Here is a 24,729-nt window from a genome sequence, read left to right as displayed (position 1 = left end):
CATCATATCGTTCCATAACATCTCCATCACAAGCGTAACTGCTTCCACCCTTACTTCGCCCATCTGCTGCTGAAACTCTCACCTTTGCAATTGTCACCTTCATATTCGCTTGTTCAAATGCCCCTCATCTGACTTTTCATCTTCCATCCTTTGTAAATTTCAGCTCATCAAAACATCTGTTTTGTCCTTTCTGACTTTTTTGTTCTTTAACGGGATATGGGCGCTACTGGCTCGACCAGCAATCTATTGCCTATCCCTAATTGCCCTTGTAAGGGTGGTGGTGAGTTGCCTTCTTGAACCACTACAGTCCATGAGGTGAAGGTGCACCCACTGTATTGTTAGTGAGGGAGTTCCAAGACTTTGGCCCAGCGACTGAAGGAATGGTGATAGTCCCAAGTCGGGATAGTGTGTAGCTTTGATAGTGGTGGTGCTCACATGCATCTGCTGCCCTTATCCTAGGTGGTAGCGGCCACGAGTTTGGAAGGTCCTGTTGAAGGAGTTCCTGCAGTGCATCTTATTGATGGTAGACACTGCTGCCACTGTGTGTCGGTGGAGGTCAGAGTGATTGTTCAAGTGAGTAATCAAGCAGGCTGCTATATTCCAGATGGTGTCAAGATTCTTGACGGCACTCATCCAGGCAAATGGAGAGTATTCCACCACACTCCTGACTTCTGCCTTGTAGATAGTGGACAGGTTTTGGGGAGTTGCGCACCACAGAATTCACAGCCTCTCACTTACTTTTGTAGCCACATTATTTATATGGATGGTCCAGTTCAGTTTCTGGACAATGGTAACCCCTCAGGATTTTGGTAGTGTTGAATTCAGTGATGGTACTGCCATTGAATGTCATGGGGAGATAATTGGATTTTTGCTTGTTGGCCATGGCCATTACCTGACACTTCTTTGCTGCTGTTATTTGCCACTTATCCAAATCAGAATGTTGCCCGGGTGTTGCTGCATACAGGCATAGACTGCTTCAGTAACTGAGGAGTTGCAAATGCTGCTGAACATTGTGTAATCATGAGTCAGCATCTACACTTATGACCTTATGATGTAGGGAATGAAATGGAAATCGCTTATTGTCACGAGTAGACTTCAATGAAGTTACTGTGAAAAGCCCCTAGTTGCCACATTCCGGCGCCTGTTCGGGGTCATTGATGAAGCAGCTGAAGGCAATTGGGCCTGGGACACTAACCTGAAGAACCCCTATAATGATGTCCTGAGATTGAATGATTGACATCCAACAACCACAATCATCTTTCATTGTGCTAGGTAGGACTCCAACCAGTGGGGAAATTTCACCCGTCTTCCCATTGACTCCAGTTTTGCTAGGGCTCCTTGATTCCATAGTCAGTCAAATGTGGCTTTGATGTCAAGGGCAGTCAGCGTCTCACCTAATCTCTGGAGTTTAGCTCATTTGTCCATGTTTGGACTAAATACTTTAATGAGACCAGGAGCTGAATGGCCCCAGTGGAACACCAACTGACAGTCAGTGAACAGTTTATTGATAGCACTGTTGATGATACCTTCCATCACTTTGCTGATGATCAAGAGTAGACTGATGGGGTGGTAATTAGCTGGGTTAGAGTGGTCCTGCTTTTTGTGGACAGATCTACCCGGGCAATTTTCCACATTGCTGGGTAGATGCCAGTGTTGTCGCTGTACAAAAACAGCGTGGGAGAGGCTTGTTCTGGAGCATAAGTCTTCAGTAGAGTTGTCAGAATGTTTTCAGGGCCTGAGCCTTTACATTATCCAGTACCTTCAGCCATTGCTACATGTGGAATGAATCGAATTGGCTAAATACTAGCATCTGAGATGCTGGGAGCCTCAGGATGAGGCCAAGATAGATCATCTGTTCGGCATTTTTGGCTGAAGGTGGATGTCTTTTACACTGATATTCCAAGCCCCTATTATTGTGGATGGGAATATTTGTGGAACTGCCTGCTCTAGTTAGTTGTTTAATTGTTGGGCGCCATTCACAACTGGCTGTGGCAGGACTACGGTACTTGGATGTGATCCGTTGGTTGTGAAATTGTTTAGCTTTGTCTATTGCATGCTGCTTCCACTGTTTGGAATGTGATAGGCCTGTATTGACACCTCACTTTTAGGCATTACTGGTGCTGCTTTTGTTTTGCCCTTCTGCACTCTTCATTGAACCTGGGTTGATACCTCAGCTTGATGATGACGGTTAAGTGAAGGATATGCCAGGCTATGAGGTTACAGATTGTAGTTATTGCAATTCTGTTAATGCTGATGGCCCACAGCACCTCAGGGATGCCCAGTTTCAAGTTACTAGATTTGTTCGCAATCTATCCCATTCAGCATGGTGGATCCTATGTGTGAAGATGGGACTTTGTCTTCACGAGGACTGTTCAGTGGTCACTCTTACCAGTATTGCCATGGATCGATGTATCTAGAACATAGAACATAGAACGATACAGCGCAGTACAGGCCCTTCGGCCCTCGATGTTGCACCGACATGGAAAAAATCTAAAGGCCATCTAATCTACACTATGCCCTTATCATCCATATGCTTATCCAATAAATTTTTAAATGCCCTCAATGTTGGCATGTTCACTACTGTTGCAGGTAGGGCATTCCACGGCCTCACCACTCTTTGCGTAAAAAACCCACCTCTGACCTCTGTCCTATATCTATTACCCCTCAATTTAAGGCTATGTCCCCTCGTGCTAGCCACCTCCATCCGCGGGAGAAGGCTCTCGCTGTCCACCCTATCTAACCCTCTGATCATTTTGTATGCCTCTATTAAGTCACCTCTTAACCTTCTTCTCTCTAACGAAAACAACCTCAAGTCCATCAGCCTTTCCTCATAAGATTTTCCCTCCATACCAGGCAACATCCTGGTAAATCTCCTCTGCACCCGTTCCAAAGCTTCCACGTCCTTCCTATAATGAGGCGACCAGAACTGTACGCAATACTCCAAATGCGGCCGTACTAGAGTTTTGTACAACTGCAACATGACCTCATGGCTCCGGAACTCAATCCCTCTACCAATAAAGGCCAACACACCATAGGCCTTCTTCACAACCCTATCAACCTGGGTGGCAACTTTCAGGGATCTATGTACATGGACACCGAGATCCCTCTGCTCATCCACACTACCAAGAATTTTACCATTAGCCAAATATTCCGCATTTCTGTTATTCTTTCCAAAGTGAATCACCTCACACTTCTCCACATTAAACTCCATTTGCCACCTCTCAGCCCAGCTCTGCAGCTTATCTATGTCCCTCTGTAACCTGCAACATCCTTCCGCACTGTCTACAACTCCACCGACTTTAGTGTCGTCTGCAAATTTACTCACCCATCCTTCTGCGCCCTCCTCTAGGTCATTTATAAAAATGACAAACAGCAACGGCCCCAGAACAGATCCTTGTGGTACGCCACTCGTAACTGAACTCCATTCTGAACATTTCCCATCAACTACCACTCTCTGTCTTCTTTCAACTAGCCAATTTCTGATCCACATCTCTAAATCGCCCTCAATCCCCAGCCTCCGTATTTTCTGCAATAGACGACCGTGGGGAACCTTATCAAACGCTTTACTGAAATCCATATACACCACATCAACTGCTCTACCCTCGTCTACCTGTTCAGTCACCTTCTCAAAGAACTCGATAAGGTTTGTGAGGCATGACCTACCCTTCACAAAACCATGCTGACTGTCCCTAATCATATTATTCCTATCTAGATGATTATAAATCGTATCTTTTATAATCCTCTCCAAGACTTTACCCACCACAGACGTGAGGCTCACCGGCCTATAGTTACCGGGGTTATCTCTACTCCCCTTCTTGAACAAAGGGACCACATTTGCTATCCTCCAGTCCTCTGGCACTATTCCTGTAGCCAATGATGACCTAAAAATCAAAGCCAAAGGCTCAGCAATCTCTTCCCTGGCTTCCCAGAGAATCCTAGGATAAATCCCATCCGGCCCCGGGGACTTATCTATTTTCACCTTGTCCAGAATTGCCAACACTTCTTCCCTACGCACCTCAATGCCATCTATTCTAATAGCCTGGGTCTCAGCATTCTCCTCCACAATATTATCTTTTTCTTGAGTGAATACTGACGAAAAGTATTCATTTAGTATCTCGCTTATCTCCTCAGCCTCCACACACAACTTCCCACCACTGTCCTTGACTGGCCCTACTCTTACCCTAGTCATTCTTTTATTCCTGACATACCTATAGAAAGCTTTTGGGTTTTCTTTGATCCTACCTGCCAAAGACTTCTCATGTCCCCTCCTTGCTCGTCTCAGCTCTCTCTTTAGATCCTTCCTCGCTTCCTTGTAAATATCAAGCGCCCCAACTGAAACTTCACGCCTCATCTTCACATAGGCCTCCTTCTTCCTCTTAACAAGAGATTCCACTTCTTTGGTAAACCACGGTTCCCTCGCTCGACCCCTTCCTCCCTGCCTGACTGGTACGTACTTATCAAGAACATGCAATAGCTGTTCCTTGAACAAGCTCCACATATCCAGTGTGCCCAACCCTTGCAGCCTACTTCTCCAACCAACACATCCTAAGTCATGTCTAATGGCATCATAATTGCCCTTCCCCCAGCTATAACTCTTGCCCTGCGGGGTATACTTATCCCTTTCCATCACTAACGTAAAGGTCACCGAATTGTGGTCACTGTTTCCAAAGTGCTCACCTACCTCCAGATCTAACACCTGGCCTGGTTCATTACCCAAAACCAAATCCAATGTGGCCTCGCCTCTTGTTGGCCTGTCAACATATTGTGTCAGGAAACCCTCCTGCACACATTGTACAAAGAATGACCCATCTAATGTACTCGAACTATATCTTTTCCAGTCAATATTTGGAAAGTTAAAGTCTCCCATAACAACTACCCTGTTACTTTCGCTCTTTTCCAGAATCATCTTCGCCATCCTTTCCTCTACATCCCTAGAACTATTAGGTGGCCTATAGAAAACTCCCAACAGGGTGACCTCTCCTTTCCTGTTTCTAACCTCAGCCCATACTACCTCAGAAGAAGAGTCCCCATCTAGCATCCTTTCCGCCACCGTAATACTGTCCTTGACTAGCAGCGCCACACCTCCCCCTCTTTTGCCCCCTTCTCTGAACTTACTAAAACACCTAAACCCCGGAACCTGCAACAACCATTCCTGTCCCTGCTCTATCCATGTCTCTGAAATGGCCACAACATCGAAGTCCCAGGTACCAACCCATGCTGCCAGTTCCCCTACCTTATTTCGTATACTCCTGGCATTGAAGTAGACACACTTCAAACCACCTACCTGAACACTGGCACCCTCCTGCGAAGTCAAATCTGTGCTCCTGACCTCTATACTCTCAATCTCCCGTACCCTAAAACTACAATCCAGGTTCCCATGCCCCTGCTGAATTAGTTTAAACCCCCCCAAAGAGCACTAACAAATCTCCCCCCCAGGATATTGGTGCCCCTCAGGTTCAGATGTAGACCATCCTGTCTATAGAGGTCCCACCTTCCCCAGAAAGAGCCCCAGTTATCCAGAAATCTGAATCCCTCCCGCCTGCACCATCCCTGTAGCCACGTGTTTAATTGCTCTCTCTCCCTATTCCTCATCTCACTATCACGTGGCACGGGCAACAACCCAGAGATAACAACTCTGTTTGTTCTCGCTCTGAGCTTCCATCCTAGCTCCCTAAAGGCCTGCCTGACATCCTTGTCCCCTTTCCTACCTATGTCGTTAGTGCCAATGTGGACTACGACTTGGGGCTGCTCCCCCTCCCCCTTAAGGACCCGGAAAACACGATCCGAGACATCACGTACCCTTGCACCTGGGAGGCAACATACCAAACGTGAGTCTCTCTCGCTCCCACAAAATCTCCTATCTGTGCCCCTGACTATTGAGTCCCCAATTACTAATGTTCTACTCCTTTCCCCCCTTCCCTTCTGAGCAACAGGGACAGACTCCGTGCCAGAGGCCCGTACCCCATGGCGACAGGTAGATTGGTGAGGCTGGGGTCAAGTAGATTTTTCCATCCTGTTGGTTGCTTCAAAATCTGCTGCAGTCCCAGTCTAGCAGCTATATCCTTTTGGACCTGGCCAGCACAGTCAGTAGTGGTGCTAGTGAGCCACTCTTGGTGTTGGACATTGACATCTCCACCCAGAGTACATTCTGTGCACTTAGGGAGTGTGTGTGGTGTGGGGCGCGGGTGCTTGCAGTAGATGGAAACCAGCAGGTGGTCTCCATTCCATGCCATGAGAGTTGGAGTCCAGATTCCAGAATTGGCACTCAGCACCCCCAGTTCCTCAAATCTAAAATGCTTTAACCAGTGTTAAAGCCCTCCTTATCTCGCTAACCTTTTCAAGTGCTACAACCATGAACTTTGCATTGCTCCAACTTTGTTCTTGTGATTCCTCCATCCCGTCACTTCATTGACAGCTGTGCCTTTAGCCATGTTTAGCCATCCCATGCACTGGAATTCTGACAAAAACTGATGTTTATTTCCAGCAATCTCTCCTTTCCAAGACCTTTCATAAAACCCACCCCTTGAGCCTTGCATTTTGTCATTCCTAATATTGTTTCCTTGCTAGTCCATTGACTTTTCTTCCTGTGGGACAAATTGCTATGTTAAAAGTGCAGTATTAATACAAGTTGTAGGTAGGGATATTTTGTTTGTATTTTGTCTATTTTAGGTCTCTCATGCAATGTTAAATATTGCTCTCCTGAGGTGTTGGGAAAGACATACCCGCATTGTTTATCCTGGTTACAACACTATGATGTCAGTTATGCCCGGTTAATTTTTCCAAAATTGTATTGTAAATTAGGTACTTGGTCTGCCTAAATTTGATTAATTTATGGCCATTTCATTGCTGATAAGAATTGTCCTTGCATAAAATTTAAATGTTGTCCAGAAGTAAACAGAATGTCTTAGGAACATTGTATTTGCCCTGAAAGTGATGACAGTTATGCAGAAGTTAGTCAAACTTATATTTACCATATTGTCTTGCAGTTCTCCATGGTCTTGACCTAGAAAGTGAACACTGTATCTTTGAAAGCCTCAATAACAAAGTAACTGTAATACCACTGAATGGTGCACAGTGCTCGGTCAATGGAAATCACATTGAAGAGGCTACTCAACTAAACCAAGGTAACCAGCTTTAAAGAAATATGCTTACTTAATAAGTGTATCAAGCAAAGCAGCAGTCAACAATGTTGGTGTCTCTGGCAAAGCCAGCAGTTGCTTCCCACTTGTTGTCTAATTGCCCTTGAAATGAGTGGCTTGCGAGACCGTTGCAGAGGAGCAATTAAGAGTCAACCACATTGCTGTAGGTCTGGAGTCACATGTAGGCCAGACCAGGTAAGCATGGCAGATTTCCTTCTCTTAAGGACATTAGTGAACCAGGTGAGTTTTGCAAGAAATTATGACAGTTGTCATGGCCACTGTCACTGAAATTAACTTTATATTCCAGATTGATTAGTTGAATTCAAATTCCACCAGCTGCCAGGGTGGGAATTGAACTCTTGTCTCCAGAGCATTATACTGGGCCTCTGGATTACGAGTCCAGTGATATTACCACCTTCTCCTCATACCTACATAGCAACCTGAAAGGCAGAGGAAGTGACATTAGATAGTGCTCTGACCAGCTTTTTGTGTGGGTGTCCAAAGGGTCCTCTGTGTCCTTGTTGACAAGTCACTAAAAGCTAGAGTGCAGGTGCAGCAAACAATAGGAAGGTGGATGGTTTGTTGGCCTTCATCATAGGAGGATTTGAGTACAGGAGTAAAGATGTCTTGCTTCAGATACATAGAGCATTGGTGAGGACCTCACCTGGAGTATTGTGAATGGTTTTGGCCTTATCTAAGGATGGGTATATTTTCCATAGAGGGAGTGTAGTAGAGGTTCACCAGATTACACGAGAGATGGTGGGATTGCGATTTGTGAGATTGAGGAGACTGGGTAAGTATTCCCTCGAATTTCGAAGAATGAGAGGTGACCTAATTGAAACTTACAAAATTCATACAAGGTGTGACAAGATGGATGTAGATCAGGGGTGGGATTCTCTGACCCCCCCGCCGGGCCGGAGAATCCCCGGGGAGCATCACGAATGTGCTGTTTTTCGGGCAGGGACGGGATTCCTGCCATGCAGGTTGGGGGACGTTGGCAGTGCCCCCCTATCCGGGCCCCGATGGGCCGAGCGGCCGTCCATCTTTGGCCAATCCCGCGGGCATGAATCACTCAACTCACGTACTGACGGGACCTGGCATGTAAGTTGGCGGGGGGGGGGGTGTTGGCCTGGCCCACGATCGGGACCCACCGATCTGCGGGTGGGCTTGATACATGGGGGCACTCCTTTCTTCCGCACTGGTCCCTGGAGGGCTTTGCCATGGCAGGCGCGGAGAGGAGAACTGGCATGTGCCAAAATACGCCGGCCAGTCTGCGCATGAGCGGAGTTACGCCGGCGGTTCCGCGCATGCGCGAGATCACTCCGGCTCTTCGGCGCATGCGCAAACTCATGCAATTCCATCAGTGCTGGCCGGAGTGGCGGCAAACTCTGCAGCGTCCATCTAGCCCCTGAAAGTCTCTGCACTTTTGGTGACAGTTGATGCCGGAGTGGTTGGACCCAGTTCTCGCGGTGGCGTGGGGACATAGTCCCTAGAAGGGAGAATCCCGGCCCAGGTCTTTTCCCTGTCTGGTGAGTCCAAAACGAGCGGGGAGGGAGGCATAATCTCATGATAAGGGGCAGGTATTTAAGACTGACGTGCGGAGAATTTTTTTCACTCCGAGGTGGTGGGCTGGATTCTCAGATTTTCAGGATATGTCCTGACGTCAGCGTGGAATCGGTGGTATTTTAAGACCGACAAATCGGCGCAAAACGGTCACTGATCCTCCGTCTGGTGTGGGGCTCGCAGGCAGGCAGCGTGGAGCACCCGGTTATAGCTGCTGATACGACCGGAGAATTGCCGAGTCCGTGGCCGCACATGAGCACGCCGTTGACCTGCAGCGGCCGCACTGTGCAACATGGCGCCAGCTGCACGTGAACCTAGCCTGCCCAATAGTGCCCCCCGTCGCCAGGCCTGCGACCCCAGACCAACCCCCGACAGTGCCCCCAGCCCCTGCCAAAGTCCCCCTTGCCCGGAGATCGGCTCTCCCCGACTGTGACGCCCCTGGACTGAGTCCGCAGCCGCCACACCGCATTCCCAACAATAAATAGCATGAGAGACCCATGTCGTCAGGAACACGGCCGGAAGGGGGCAGAGCATCGGGAGGAGGGCCTCAGGTAACTCCTGGGGCTGTCGATACGCTGCTTTGGAGGGGGTGGAACATCCCGAAAGCGGCGCCGACCCCCGATTTCATTGCAAATGGGGATTCTCCGGTTGATCGCCGAACGCGATTTTGGCGTCGGAGATCGGAGAATCTACGGCAGAGGGCTGTGGCAGATCAATCATTGAGCATGTTCAAGACAGAAATTGGTAGAGTGGGAATGTAGCATTGAGGTAGGTGATTGACCTTGATCTAATTTAATGGTGGAACAGGCCGAACAGGCTGAATGGTCTACTGTTCCTATTTTCAATGCCACATTACTGATAGTAAAGGGATAAGTTAAGTGCTAGGGGAAAGTCACCACAGCTGTTCCCTCGTGTTAGGGGCCTGGGTTCTGAGCAAAGACTGGAAAAGTTGGGGCTTATAAAAGCCCGTAAGACTGTAAATGGCATGAAAAAGGTAATTCCTTTTAAATTATATCTTTTAAAATTGTGAGAACAAGTTAAAGTGAGATATGATCAAACTAGTAAAATTCAAATTTAGGACAGGAAGTTCTCCTAAGCCTAAAACGTATGAAGGTACAAATTCTGGCATCACTTAAGAACCAGAATAAGTGCTGGAAAAATGGATTAGAATAGCAAAGATGGCTGTTTTTGACCAGTGCAGACTCAATGGGCCTTTTCTGTGCTATAGACCTCTATGACTCTAATTCAGGGCACCTTTGGGTCTTATTGAGTGGATGAGCAAAGATGGGCTGAATAGTTTTATCAATGATTATCTTGTGACGTATGCTTGTCCGAAGGTATTGTAGCGCAAATTCTTCTTTTCCCCTATTTTATGTTACAGCTATTAAAAAGCGTCAAACCTGAGGGAGGTTTTGCAATAAATTTTTGATATAACATTTAAGATAATGTTACATTTCCTCTTCCATTGCTCTCCCAGTGCTTCTAAAACTCTTACTAATGCTATTATTTATCCTGTGCTTTTTTTCCCACCCATTCAATTCCACCATGTTCAAACTACAACTCATTCAGAACATTAACGTTCACCTGCCATGACCCATTCCCCAACCCTGCCAAGCTTCATTGCCTTCCTTTTCTCCTCGAGGATTGATTTGAAAATAATTTTTCTGCCTCAAATCGCACCATGGCTTCTCTGTGCCCTGCTTTCTTCCAGCTGCATGTTCTATGTGCACCTTCTATTTCTCTGACAGGTGTACTCATTCATTTAGGCTCCAACATTGCTGTCCACCTTAAGGAACTACCTACCCCATCCTCTGTCTTGTCGCCTCCCTTCCTGCTTCCAGAGGCCTCTTTTAAGACTCTTGCTTGACTACTACTTTCTTTCCCTTTCTTGCTACTCTATACCCTCTCATTTAGAGTGCTCAAAGACATTTCTTTGTATGTGAGGTCACTAGAAAACAGGAGTTTTTAATGAGATAGACTTAGGTTCATACAATACTTTATCATTGTCAGAAATCTCAAAGCCCTTCATTAATAATTGATTACTTTAAAGTGTAGTGACTAATATGTTGGCAAACGGGCAGTATTTTGTGTCTATTATTGAAATAAATTGGCACCTCATTTCTTACACCGGTTTATTGTCCAGGGATATTGGAAGAATTCTGTGCTCGCCTTTGAATAGTACTATGGGATTTTTAACATCCATTTCAACCACTAGCATTGAGCTTCAGTTTACTGTCATCTGAAAGCTGCGCTTTCAAAAATTACAGCATTCTCTCAATGCTGCACTTGAATGCCGACTGGAATTACGCTGCGGTCCAATACCTTTATCTGTATGGCGATTTCCATTGAGTTTCAATGCACCATTTTCTTGAGATGAGTTCTGGTTCCTCAATACATTCTTTTGGGAGGATCCTTTGTCAGTGCAGCACCAGTGGCAATGACAATGGCATCATTGTTATCAAACCCTACAGAAGATTCACAGGAACTTAAACTGCAGGAGGGGGGAAAAAACTAATAATGAAAATGATCGTTTGCGGCTGATACAAAAAAATAGTTGGCCAAGTGTAAAATTAATTCCATTTATCGGGATGAGAAAATTCTGAATGAGAAAAATTCAAAGTGATTAAATTAAACTAAAGCTCATCATTTTTATTCAAAGGAGCATTGAGTACAATTGGTTGTGTTGAAATTACATAGGGCACTAATTAAGCCTCATCTGGAGCACTGCATCCAATTCTGGATGCGACACTTGAGGAAGGATGTGAAAACATTGGAGAAAGTACAGAGGAGATTCACAGGAATGATTCCAGGGGTAAATAAATGTAACCGTGAGGATAGGATGGAGAGGTTGGGACTGTTTTCCATGGAGAAAAGAAGGCTGAGAGGAGACCAAACAGAATTATTTATGGTCCTAAGGAGTATGGACGGGGCTAATAGTGAGAAACTGTTCTCATTCAATGGAACATCAAGAACTAAGAGTACACAGATTCAAAATAATTGGCAAAAAGAGTAACAGTGATGTGAGGGAAAGTTTTTTTTTTTCCCACCCAGAGAGTGGTTGGGGTAGGTTTGATTGAGGTAGTCAAAAATTACTATCTGAAAAGAGAGAGTGTGGAAGGTTACAGGGATAAGGCAGGGGAGTGGGATTAGGTAGTTAATTCTTTCAGAGAGACCATGCAGACTCGATAGGCCAAATGGCCTCCTGCATTGCAAAAATTCTAGGATTTTGTTTAAGAGTTTCATTCCATGATTACATAACTCCAAATCACCTTTAAATGATTCTAATGGGTATAACTTGGGTATAACTCCACTTCAGTGGGGACGAAAACAGGTAGGAGTAGATCAGCTGTCCACTATACACCCCATTCATTAGAAGTCCACTGTTGATTTCAATTTTAACTTCACCCCCTTGCTACTTTAGTACTTATTTTCTAAATACTTTGTACCCTCTTTTTGTGGTATTGTAGCTGATTCCCTTGAAATTATGTCATTGGTATTGGAGCAGAATTACCATTAAGATCCCAGGTTTCTTTTTTTTTGGTCCAGGCATTAACTCCTTCCCCTTTGAAGGAGATTCCACAACAGCAAACCTAATGTATGCGGCCTGTAATGGTTTGTGTGAACACTGGCTTATGCACCTAGATGTGGTCATGATTTTGTTTTCTTTTTTCAAAAATATACTTTATTCATAAAATTTGTAAAAGTACATTTCAGAACCTTTCAAGTTGAATATTATGGAAGGTTCAGTGAAATTCAACTTATCTCCATTTTGCACGTTCCATTCTGAGGTGCCCCAATACAGTCGCAATACTCTTGATATATGCAATGTATATTCAATGTTAGGCATACAGCCAATGGGTTCTACACGGTTTCCAGCTCCTCAGTGCACTGCGGCTGAAAGGACTTGGGCAGTGGGCCGCTGTCCCAAGTCCTGGATCTTGGAATGTGCCAGTCCAAGCACCCACTCGAGGGCAATTCTTTGCAATGGAAGACCAACAAGCCATGAAATGCAGGACTTAAGGTGGTGACATGTAGGTGCAGGTTGCACATTCGGTAGCTCCGGCTAGAGCTTCTGGTTTTGGCCCTTTATACCCAGTTTTTTGGAGAGAATTTGGATCATTAGGTGTTGGAAGGTGTGAGGAGGTCGGAAGATGTCAGAGTTCCAGAATAAGAATCGGGAAGAAGGGGACAAGCGAAGGTCTGCCAGCGAGTTCGGTTGTGAGTCTAGTAGGAGGAAAGATGGTGGATGCAAGCCTACTCAGTGGGGCAGAGCCCATTACGGTGGATAAGATGGCCAAAGTGATGGCGAGGGAGTTTGAGTTGCTGTTCTCAAACCATTTTGATCTGCTTTGGAGAGAGGAGATGATCTTCCACTGGTGGCCTATGGAGTACTTTGCGGAGATGTTCGCTAAATTGATGGGGAAGGAGGAGGGCCCCTCCATCTAAGAGTTGGACAGGGCCCACCAGTCACTCCGGCCGAAGCCAAAGATGTATGAGCCACCAAGGGCTGTGATAGTCTGCTTCCACAGTTATCAGGTGAAGGAGAAGGTGTTGAGGTGGGTGAAGCTGAATCGAGGTGAAATGGGAAGGCATTGGTATTCGGATATACCAGGATTTCACGGCGGAGTTGGCGAAAATGCGGGCAGCCTTTGTCTGAGTGAAGGTGGGTTGTATAAGAGCAATGTGAGCTTTGGGGTGGTCTACCCAGTGAAGCTGAGGGTGACGCACTCTAATGACTTCTACTTGGAGACGGTGGAGGAGGCGTTTGTGAAAGCTGAAGGACTGCGACTGAAATGAGTTTGGACTTTGGTGGTATTGATCGTTTTTTTGGTTTTGTGTATCTCTCTTCCTTTTTTCTTTTTTATCTTGAGTTTTGTTCTTACTTATACTTAAAGTTGTGGTTGGGAAGGGATGGTTTGGAGTTTGGTAATGATCGGCTGGGAATTTGATGGTCTTTTTTGGGTCTGAGGGATTATTGGGTGGGGTGTTTGGAAGGTTTGGGTGTAGGGGATATTTTGGTTGGTTTGGTTTTCTGTTGGGGGATGGGGCTCTGGCAGGGACCACCTTGCTTACAAACGTAAGTTGTCTAGTAAATGGGAGAGAGGTTGGGGGGGTGGGGTTGGGGCCGCGTTCATTGGAACCTGTATGGACGGATTTCGATAGGCCTGGGAAGTGTGATATTACAGAAGGAATTTTCAAGTGGAAGTGGTTGGTGTGTTTCTGAGAAGGAAGGAGCAGGAGTCTGATGGTGACTAGGGGCAGAGCTGGGCAGGGCCAGGAATAGCGGTTATGACTGATAGGAGGGGCGGGGCAGGGGTGAGAGACTAATGGTCAGGTTGGTGACGTGGCACGCACAAGGGCTGCGGGGATAGATAAAGCAAGTGAGAGTTTTTCCGCGTTTGAAGAGCTTGAAAGCCGACGTGATGCTGTTGCAAAGGATCCACCTGAGGGTGAATGACCAGGTGAGGCTTCGGAATGGCTGGGTGAGTCAGGTGTTCCACTCGGGCCTTGATAGCAGAACCCGGGAGGGAGGAATGATTTCAGATGGAGAAAGTGGTGGCTGACCAGGTGGGGTTAGGTATATAATGGGTGCATTGGAAGGGAGGCTGGTGGTATTGGTTAGCCTATATGCCCCGAATTGGGACGACATAGGAGCTACGAAAAAAATGTTGGCTGCCATTATGGATTTGGATACGCACCAGGTAATACTGGGAGGGGACTTGAATACAGTGTTGGATCCGAAGGCTGACAGGTCCAATCCGCGCTCACTGACCCCTGGGGGAGGGGGGTGGGGGGGTGGGCACGAAAGTGTTGGCCACTTTTATGAAAGAAATGGGAGGGGTGGACCTGTAGAGGTTTTTGCACTTGTGGGATTTTCTCCACCAGTACGAGGATGTCTTCGAGGATGACTTTTACCCAAGGTGAGGAAGGCAGAGTATTCTACGATCGTTATTTCAGATTATTTCAGACCTTGCTCCACACTGGGTGGGCATGGTCATGGAGATGGGGTCGGCTCAGAGGCCGACTTGGAGGTTCGATGTGAGACTGTTGGCAGACCCAAATTTCTGTATCAAAATGGGGAAGGTAATTGAGAATTATGTAGGGTTCAACAGGAATGGGCATGTCTCGCTGTCAGTGGTATGGGAAACGTTAAAGGCAGTAGTGAGGGGTGCGGCCATTTTGTTTAAGGCACAGGTGGACAGGGAGGCAAGGGAGGAAGGGCACGTAGAGGAGATATGGAAGATGCGCATAGGACCCGACGCTAGGTCTTCTGGCGAGGAAGAAGGAGCTACAGGCGAGGTTTGATCTTCTGTCCACGGGAAAGGGGGTTCGGCAGCTGAGGGGAGTTGTGTATGAGTATTGTGAGTATGGGGAGAAGGCCAGCCGCATGTTTGCGGGCCAATTCTGCAGGGCAGGCGGTGATAGAGATTGTTCGGATTAGGGATAGCGTGGGAGAGCTGGTGGTGGCACCGAAGTAGGTGAACAAATTTTTTGAAGAGTTATCAGGGATTTGTATAAGTCAGAGCCTCTGGAAAATGAGTCGGATACGAGGGAGCTTTGGGGGTGATTGGAGTGTCCTGAAGTAGGAGAGGAGGAGAGGGCAGGATTGGAGGAGCCAGTGGAGGTGGAAGAAGTGCAGGTGGTGAGAGGGAGAATGCAGATGCTCAAGGCACCAGGGCCGGATAGTTTGCTGATGGAATTTAATAAAAAGTTTAAGGATAGGTTGGCGCCGCTGTTGGTGGAAATGTTCAAGGATGTGATGGTCAGGGGGGCATTACCAGAGGCGATGGATCAGCCATCCATTTTGTTGCTGCTTAAAAAGAGCAAGGACCCGGTGGAGTGTGGGTCGTACAGGCCCATATCTCTTGAATGTCGACACCAAGATATTGGTGCAGGTGGTGGTGCTGAGGTTGGAGGAGTGCCTCCCGAGGGTGATTCGGGAGGATCAGTCGGGGTTCATAAAGGGCAGGCAGTTGTCATCAAATGTGTGGCAGCTTTTGAATGTGGTGGTTTCTCTGGCATAAGGGAGGGAGTTGGGGATGGTGGTGGCGCTGGATGTGGAGAAGGAGTTTGATCGGGTGGAGTGGAGCTATCTGCTTGCTGTGTTGGAGAGGTTTGGGATTGGGCCTACGTTTGTGGTGTGGGTGAAATTGTTTTCTACAGATCCAACAGCGTGTGTGTGAACAAATTAAAAGAATTCAGGGTACTTTCCGTTGCACAGGAGAACGAGGCCGGGATGCCCATGTTTGCGCTAGCGATAAAGCCCTAGGCCAAAGCGTTGAGATGCTCGGATATTCGAGGGGGATAGTGAAGTGGGAGTGTCCCTGTATGCTGATGATCTGTTTTTGTTTTTTCAGACCCTAGCTCTTCTGTGGGGGTTATAATGAGACTGCTTAGGAGATTTGGGGCATTTTCGGGCTATAAGCTAAACTTGGATAAAAGTGAATGTTTTGTGGTGTCTTCTCCAGGGGCAGGAGTCGGAATGGGGGTGTTGCCATTCCAGGTGGCAATGACCCACTTCAGGTACGTGGGAGTGCAGGTGTTCCGAGATGGGCCCAGCTTCATAAGTTAAACTTTACAAGTCTAGTAGGTAGGGGTTACGGTGGATCTACTGGGGTGTGATAGTCTTCCCCTGTCGTTTGGTGGTCAGGTGCAGGCGGTGAAGATGAATATTTTGCCAAGGTTTTTATTTTTATTTTAGTGCCTGACGGTCTTTTTGACAAAGTCGTTTTTTAAGGGGGTGGATAGGTTGGTTTTGTCGTTTGTCTGAGCAGGTAGAGTGTCTAGGATTAGGAAGACGGTACAGAGGGCGGCAGTCAGTGCGATTGGGCCTTCCGAACGTCTTGTATTATTACTACGTGGCAAATGCGGAGAAGGTGCGGGGTTGGAGTAGGAAGAACGGAGGCTTTGTGGGTGAGAATGGAGGCAGGTTCTTGTAGGGTGTTGCGGATGCTGGCAATGGCTTCACTCAGTTTACTCCAGGTAGGTATTCGGGGAGTCCTGTGGTGGTTGCCACGCTGAAAGTATGGAGGCAATTTCAGCAGCACTTTAGGCTAGGGGCAGGGTTGAGTTTGATGCCGATCTGAGGGAACCATGTGTTTAAGCCAGGGAGGATGGATGTGAGGTTTCGGGGATGGGAGGAAAGAGGGATGATGGAGGTGAAGGATTTGTTTTTGGACGGGCGATTCGCATGTTTGAGGGAGTTGGGGGTAAAGTTTGGGTTCCCGTGTGGGGAGGGTTTTGGGTACATGCAGGTGCGGGACTTTGTGAAAAAAGTCTTTCCAATCTTTCCGGTAGCACCTCCCTCCTGGTTGCTGGAGGAGGCATTGTCAGTAATGGGGTTGGAGGTGGGGTCGTCTCGGCGATTTATGGGAGTATTTTGGAAGAAGATTAGGTGTCTCTGGAGGGGGTTAAGGTCAAGTAGGAGGAAGAGATGGAGATGGCGCTAGAGGAGGGGTTGTGGTGTGAGGTGCTGTGGAGGGTGAATGCCTCAACCTCGTGTACAAGGCTGGGATTGATACAGCTGAAAGTAGTACACAGGGCGCACTTTACGAAGTCAAGGATGAGCTGGCTGTTTGAGGGGGTAGAGAATATTTGTGAGCAGTGGGAGGGGCCCAGCTATTCATGTACATATGTTCTGGTCCTGCCTGAAGTTGGAGAAATTTTGGAGGTCGTTTTTCAGCACCATGTCGGCGATCCTGCATGTGGACTTGGAGCCTAGTTCCCTGCTGGCCATATTCGGCGTGGCAGACCTGCCGGAGTTGCAGGAAGGAGCGGGTGCAGATGTTTTAGCCTTCGCCTCTCTGATCACATGCGGGTGGGTTTTATTGGGGTGGAGGTCAGCTTCTCCACCCTGTTCCATGGTGTGGCTGGGAGAATCTAATTGACTTCCTGCATTTAGAGAAGGTGAAATTTGCCCGAAGGGGGTTCTACAAAACATGGTGTTTGTTTATTCTGCATTTCGGGGAGCTAGATACCGTCAACAGGGTGGGGTGAGGTGAGTTGTGGGGATGAGAGGGTGACCGGGGTTGGGTTTTGTGTTGGGTTTATTTTTGTGTTGCAATGTTTATCAAATGTGAAAATGTAAAAAAGTTGAATAAAAATACCTTTTTAAAAAGGTTATGAAATGCTTCCTTTAGAGGTTCTCTGTTATTTCTTCCAAAGAGTTGAAATTACTCTTCAGGACGTCCTGCAATGTGCACCATAACACATCCAAGATGTGTAAAACTGTATCGGTATGCTTCATAATAGGTGAGGCTATTGCTTCCTGCCTTTCAGTTATTATGCCAAAGAACTCTTGCCGGTGACATCAGCTACTTCTGCTACGGTGACATATATTAACACCCACACTGTTGCAGATTGTTCAAACTTTTCACTGGTAGTGTCAAGGGAGCCAAATCAAATCCTGTGATCAAATGAGTTTGTGTGATGGTCTGTGTCCCTGTTATTGACATAAGAATTGCAGGACTACTTCTGAATAGTGTTTCCCTGGGCCCTGAAGGTTCTCATTGTTGCATCTTCTGCTTTCATCATGATATTCCGATTCTTGGAGAAATGTTCAGCAGAAACATTGAGAATGGCAAATATAGGTCTTGATATCCTCTTCCCCATGTGCTCCTGTTAACTCTTCTAAATTGTGCATCCAGTACCTGCAAAGGTATCAGATGGCACACAATGAGTGGTTAAGCACATATTGCTACTTCTGTATTGACATGGGTAGCACCTGCTGCTTTTAATGATTTACCTACTGTAGGGGAGTGCCATTTCACATGCCATTGCATTAAGCACATGTCGTATTTGCAGTATTGCCATTTGCAGGACATCAACTTCCAACAGTAATTGGACAGGTAAATATGTTATCATTCCTTTATAGTGCTGTCTATCAGTACTAGTTCTTGCTGACCTGTTGACTGCTAACTTTACCACATACCATAAAAAATATATTCCTAAAGATGTGCGCACATTTATATTTTGCTGTTTGTGTGTTCAGTATTTTTTTTAGCCTTGTTGCATTTGAGTACACCCTTTCCATGACCTCTCCCCATGTTTGCCAGTGGGCCTTTGTGCTTGTGATCCCTGTTGAACCAGAGAAAATATGGCTATTGATCTCTTATCTCCACTGATCTGACAAATTGAGATACTGCATTCCACACCCTCGGCTTAATGACAAGACTGTTGAGAGAAATTATACTTCAATGAGCATCACCTGACATCCAAAAATATTCAAAGGTACATATTCTAAGCTGGAAGCCGTATGTCTTTGGTTCAATGAAAGTGAAGCCAAGCATTCCAAAATTTGATGTCTATATTATTTTACTTTTCCTCGGGTCTCAAATTGCTGCCACCTAAATGCTTAATCAACCTCAATCAATCTTGATCAGAGTTATATGTAGCAGACATTTCAGCTTGCTGTCCTTCCAACTAATACGCCATTTTGACTAGTCTGGTCTCATGTTTCCCACTCTGAAGACATATTCTTATAACCTTTGTTTTAACATATTATCTGTTGAATGCCATGTTCTTAGTATGCCCAATTACAATTTGGGGGAAAAATTAGTCCATCCAACATAGACCCCACTGAGGTGGTGACCCTCTCACCACCTGTCAGAATTTAGCAAATCAATAGTTAGTCAAAGTCCGTTATGCAGATGCACGATGACAACTGAATCCTATGTATTTTTGCTGGGTCTCCATGTTTATTTGTTTTCTTGGGTTATGAGGAAATAACTACTATTTTCAGGTAGGAGTGTTGTCAGCCATCAATTTGATTGACACAAGGTTTATTGGTATTATCTCTACATTGGAAAAACTGAAAATATATTTAAACTAAGTGTTTGATCTATTTGTTTGCCTGTTGATCGCTTGCCTGAACTTTCATGCAGTCAGATCTGTGGCCAGACGTTTACATGAAGTGGTGAATTCATGGCCACTTAAGGCTTTCCTCCTGCTGCTGCTGGTGGCCTGGCTCTGGACTCAGTGGCGGGAAGGAGCTGATGCAGTGCAGGGGAACTCCTGTTCAAGTACCTGAAGAGCTATGTAATCAGGGCCCCTCACCACCTCACTGTTTCCTGCCTGACTGCCCCAATTCAACTTTGAATCCAGCCTTGGTGCTGCTCATTGTGATGGACTGACTGCAGTCCTAGCAGTGGCCCCTGCTCCTGGTGGGGCTGCTGGGTCTGGAATGTTGCCAGCCATCTATTTAGCCAGCAAATCTCAACTGAACGTCCAATCATACGGCCTTAACCACTTAACAGCCTGATTGCGTAGAATCAAGTCATGACTTCTGGGCATTGCAGACGTGGGTAAGTTCTGATGTTTCAGCCAAGGTGAGGGGGTCACCACCTCAGTAAAGACATCTGGCCTGTAGTTCAGGATCAAATCCTCAAATTACCTTGTATAAAGTTGAACATTGTTGAGGGCCATAATTTCCATGATTCCCAGTGCCGGATTGGGTGGGTACGCAAAGATGCGCTGTGGAGCAATTGCCCAGAAATGCAAAATTCCTTTAGGCAATGTTCTTGTGCTGTGAATTATCCGAAAATGCAATTTAAATTGCAAACTTTGAATGGTTCTGACCGGGTTAGATTAATAGTTACTCAGAAAATGTTATAAGAATTGAAAACCTCTTCTAACTTCTGTGTAACTATTGTAAAGACCTAGATTGGCCCTTCCTCCCCCCAACCCAGACTAACCGACCCACCATGGTGTTCTCCACAACCATCCATGAACCCCATGGGATTCCGTTTCCCACCCCCTGCCTGGGCAGGAAACTTTACCACCACCCCCTCCCTGCAGGTTCAATTCTTACCAACCCCACCCCTGCCAACCCGACCCAGGCCTTTGACTATCCCCCACCCGATGTTCGTTTTTCTTTTCTCCCACACCCCCTAAATCCTTCTCGCTGGCCTGTCAATATCCTGGACCTTTAAACTTACCTGATTTATGGCAGCTAGTGCTGCAGGAAGAAAGGGGTATGTCCTCCTCCAGCCCAGCTCTGCTGTACTGTGACATTGGGCTTCAGAGACAGCTGTGCTGCCTGGATCTCACCCGGCCTGTGTCAGAAGGTCGGTCGAGACAGGCATGGAAGAAATTTGGCATAGATAAATGGACATGTAGTAGCAACCCGGTGCTGCTTGCCACTCCGAGGTAAGTTACGGCCTATATATTTCATCTCGGAGGGGCATGCCAACCTGTGAGAATGAGTGTTTTTCTATTATCTCAAATTTTAATCAACTACGATCATATGGCTCTAGTTTTCAAATTCTATTCTCCCTGAAGTTCAATTAATGGACAGTTGTATTTGAATTAATTGATTGTGTTTAGAAGCCTGCAGCTATTCACAATATGAATGATTGCCTTATGCAAACAAAAGATTATCCTGTTCGCGCACAGTTGTTATGGTAATACATGGCAACCATCTTTCACAAACAAGCTTTAATTGACCAGACTATTTGTCAGTGTGACCAAGGTTATCCTTAATGCTGAGTTCTTTTTATGTTGGCTTTGCTGGATACATGGTAGTCTTTTTTTTTAATTCACGCTCTGAACAGTTCTGAACTAGCATACACAAGCTGAAATAGATTAAACACATTACAGCCACATGAAAAGAATTCTCTTGACAAAGTCAGTGGATTTCTTTGTTCAATTTCATTGTTGTATTAATTGGGGTGAAGGTTAATCCAGAAAGGTTAAATGTTTTGCTTCTCTCCCAGGAACCTTTAGGTTCTTTGGTGATCCCATGAGCATGGTATAATCCAGAGAATTGATGACATACATTGCCATATCTCAAGAACAGATTGCCTCCTCAAGTACTATTTTGAATAGAATTGCAGGATTTCTACACAACATTTGCATGGCCCAGCAGTACCGATAAAGTCTTAGGTTTGTGACTTAATTGGCAATGCTGTGAATAAAACGGAGAGCTTCAAGTGCCCCTCTTTACTAGGATCCTACATTATGCACCAGCTTTAAATACTGGGAAGAAATGCTGCTTGAAACCCTTATTTTGAAACCCTTTTGACTCCTTCACTGATTTAAAAGTACCTGTGTAATTAATGAGAATATTTTGATGTAGGATTAGGAGATAACTTTTCAAATCATTTTCAACAGTTTTGCTGCCATTTAAGCCAAAATCTGTTGCTGAACTGTCAAGGGTTTGAGGTTAATTCCTTGCTTTTTAAGAAAAATCTACATGTTTGCAGCTACAGATTCACGTGCTGTCCTTTTCAGCATATTGGAATGTCTTCTGAAGAATATAAAAGACATGAGCTACAAGTGATGGTACAGTACTTGTATTTCAAATCCTACATTCAATGTTGCGTATTCTTTCCAAATAAATCTGGTCCTTGTTAAAACAAGGACACAGCATAGCCAATAATTATTGCGTTGATTGCGGTCTGCTGATCCTTATTTGACTTGTATTTAAGTAGCAATGGATACCACCAAATGCGTGACTGGAAGATTGAAGACTAACAGGTTGATTTTGAGTGTCAGTGCTGAGGGGCTGAAATATTTACTCGCTCTGGAAACTTGTCACCTGCCATTTACAATACTTGAGGAAATCTGTTTCTGAACAAAGGGAAAATGTTGTGGTTTTGCGTTTAAAAGAAACATCATTCAATTTTGTTGTTACTTTGTCATGACCAAGGTGACTTAGTAAGTGCACTTCACTCAGCTATGTTCACTGGCAGAATTTCTGATAAGTATTTTGGTAAATCTTGTGAATGGAAGAATTCAACATTTTTCGCCTTCTCTTAAAGGAGCTGTCATACTCCTGGGGAGAACCAACATGTTCAGGTTTAATCATCCGAAGGAAGCTGCTAAACTCAGGGAAAAAAGGAAGGTATGTCCTGTAGTTTTGATCTTTAAAACAAATGTTACATTAATTGAAAAATAAATGTTTACTTAGTAAATAATTTTTTAGATTAGTTGCACTTGAAAAAAAACTAAAAGAGCCGCCATATAGCTATACTGCGTAATTATTAACCTTTAGTTGGAGGATACAAGTTTGAGTGGTATTTACAGTCCTTTAATATTCCACATCACTAAATGAGTTGTAACTGAGTCATCAACAAGTGGATAGGAAAGCTGATGGATGATTTGGGTGGGGAAAATAGATGCTACCTTTGCACCACACAAGATTAAAAAAGGGTGGTACTGAAGGAGTTTATCAAGATGGTTATAGCTTGCAATATCTTGACCAGCTGACTGAAGATATATTTTTTAATAATGCATGTTTTTGTTGGAAGAAATTGAAGAGTAGCAGAATCATCAGCTGGAATTACTTTGGTATTAAGGATAGAAATGTGTGGGGTACAGAATTACTTTACTGTTAAGAATGCAAGTGGTGTAATGTACAAGAGTCTAGGTACTACAGGACAAGGGAAACCAGGTAAAATATCACACTGATGATTTCCTGTTGAGTTATTTTCACTTATTCATGGGATGTGGCAAGGCCAGCATTTCTACCCCATCTCCAGTTGCTCTCTGAGATGAGTCACCTTCTTGTTGCAGTCAGTGTGGTGACGGTCATCATGGTGATGATGCAGCCGCGAAGCTTGCTAGGCCGTTTCTTTTTTGTTAAATTTAGAGTGCCTAATTATTTTTTTCCAATTAAGGGGCAATTTAGCGTGGCCAATTCACCTACCCTGCACATCTTTGGGTTGTGGTGGTGAGACAGGCGGAGAATGTGCAAACTTCACACAGACAGTGACCCGGGGCCGGGATCGAACCCGGGTCCTCAGCGCCGTGAGGCAGCAGTGCTAACCACTGTGCCACCATGCTGCCCTTGCTGGACCATTTCAGAGGACACATAAGAGTTAGTCACATTACTGTGGGCCTGGTGTTGCATATAGACGATACTGAGTAAGGGTGGCAGTCTTTCTTCCCTAAAGCATGTTAATGAACCAGATAGGTTTTACAACAATCCACTAACTTCATACTAGCTGTTCATTCCAGATTTATTTAATACCATAATCAGTAATAAAATCCTTCATCCAAATATATCATTTTTAATGATCGAAAGTCGCATTTAAATTATAGGCTTCCTAGTGATTTTAATTTACAATTTTCATGTTGATAAGTAAATGATTGCTTTAATTTTATCCATCTGTGCTACTTAAGTTTTATGTGTTTTACGTTTTTGCAGAGTGGACTGCTGTCTACTTTCAGTTTGTCTATGACAGACCTTTCCAAATCCTGTGAAAGTCTTTCAACTGTCATGCTTTACAATCCAGGGTAAGTGAAAAAGGCAGTCAAGGATCTATTAAAGGTACAATTTACTGAATTTTTGTTGCTGCTCTGAATAAATTTTAAACGGCACGATTAAGTTTTTCAACCTGATTTTGTGTCAAAGCAGTTTAACAAAAATAGCGATATGTTATATTAGTTATTAAGAATCATTTTCTATTCAATGGGAGTTGCGGAAGATTTTCAAAGTTTATTGCTCCATAATTGTAGTCAGGATTTTACACTCCCCGGCCCACCCACTTTCCCTGGCCTGTTGGGGAGATGTTGAATGGCCTGCCCTCCCTTGGGCCTATTTAGGCTTTTAACTGGAAAATTCTGCTACTTAAGGGCCTCATGTCATCATTGCCAGTATTTTACCTGTGGTGGATGGAGGCCCACGCCATTCCAGAGGCCCGGCAGCTATAGTTGCATGGGCTGCTGTCAGGCAAAGTGGGGACCCTCATCAGATAATCCCGATAAACCCTTGCCCTTTTAATCCTCCCACATCCCCACCGCCTCTTGAGCCAGCTCCTGACCCTGGATTTACCGTACTCCTCAGTGAGTTGGGACTGCCTGTAGTTCCAGCGCCGGCCCACCACTCCCAGCTGGCGTTACCAGGACTACAGCCCTGCTGGCCAATCCGATTGGTTGATAGCTCTCGAAGGCGGGATTTCCTCCCGAGATAGGAGTGGAAATCTCGCCTTAAAGCAATTAGCACTGCTCCAGCTGCAGGGCTGCGATTGGGATTGTTTTTATAAATTGCCCCTCTTTTTCACTTCATTACACAGAAAATATTTTC

At 45.5% G+C, this 24,729-nt stretch overlaps 1 protein-coding gene across 3 annotated transcripts in view; it reads left to right on the top strand.

Annotated features, from left to right (window-relative positions):
* Nucleotides 1-24,729, top strand: part of kif16ba (kinesin family member 16Ba) — a 218,944-nt gene that overhangs the window by 88,126 nt on the left and 106,089 nt on the right. For all 3 annotated transcript variants that reach the window (XM_038807007.1, XM_038807021.1, XM_038807017.1), the window contains 3 exons: nucleotides 6,987-7,124; nucleotides 22,463-22,545; nucleotides 23,851-23,939. In XM_038807007.1, coding sequence (XP_038662935.1) covers nucleotides 6,987-7,124; nucleotides 22,463-22,545; nucleotides 23,851-23,939 — 310 coding nt within the window. The remainder of the gene's footprint in view (nucleotides 1-6,986; nucleotides 7,125-22,462; nucleotides 22,546-23,850; nucleotides 23,940-24,729) is intronic.

Source organism: Scyliorhinus canicula, chromosome 1 (genome assembly GCF_902713615.1).
Source record: "Scyliorhinus canicula chromosome 1, sScyCan1.1, whole genome shotgun sequence".
Taxonomy (NCBI): Eukaryota; Metazoa; Chordata; class Chondrichthyes; order Carcharhiniformes; family Scyliorhinidae; genus Scyliorhinus; species Scyliorhinus canicula.
This window is presented reverse-complemented; position numbering and strand designations above follow the sequence as displayed.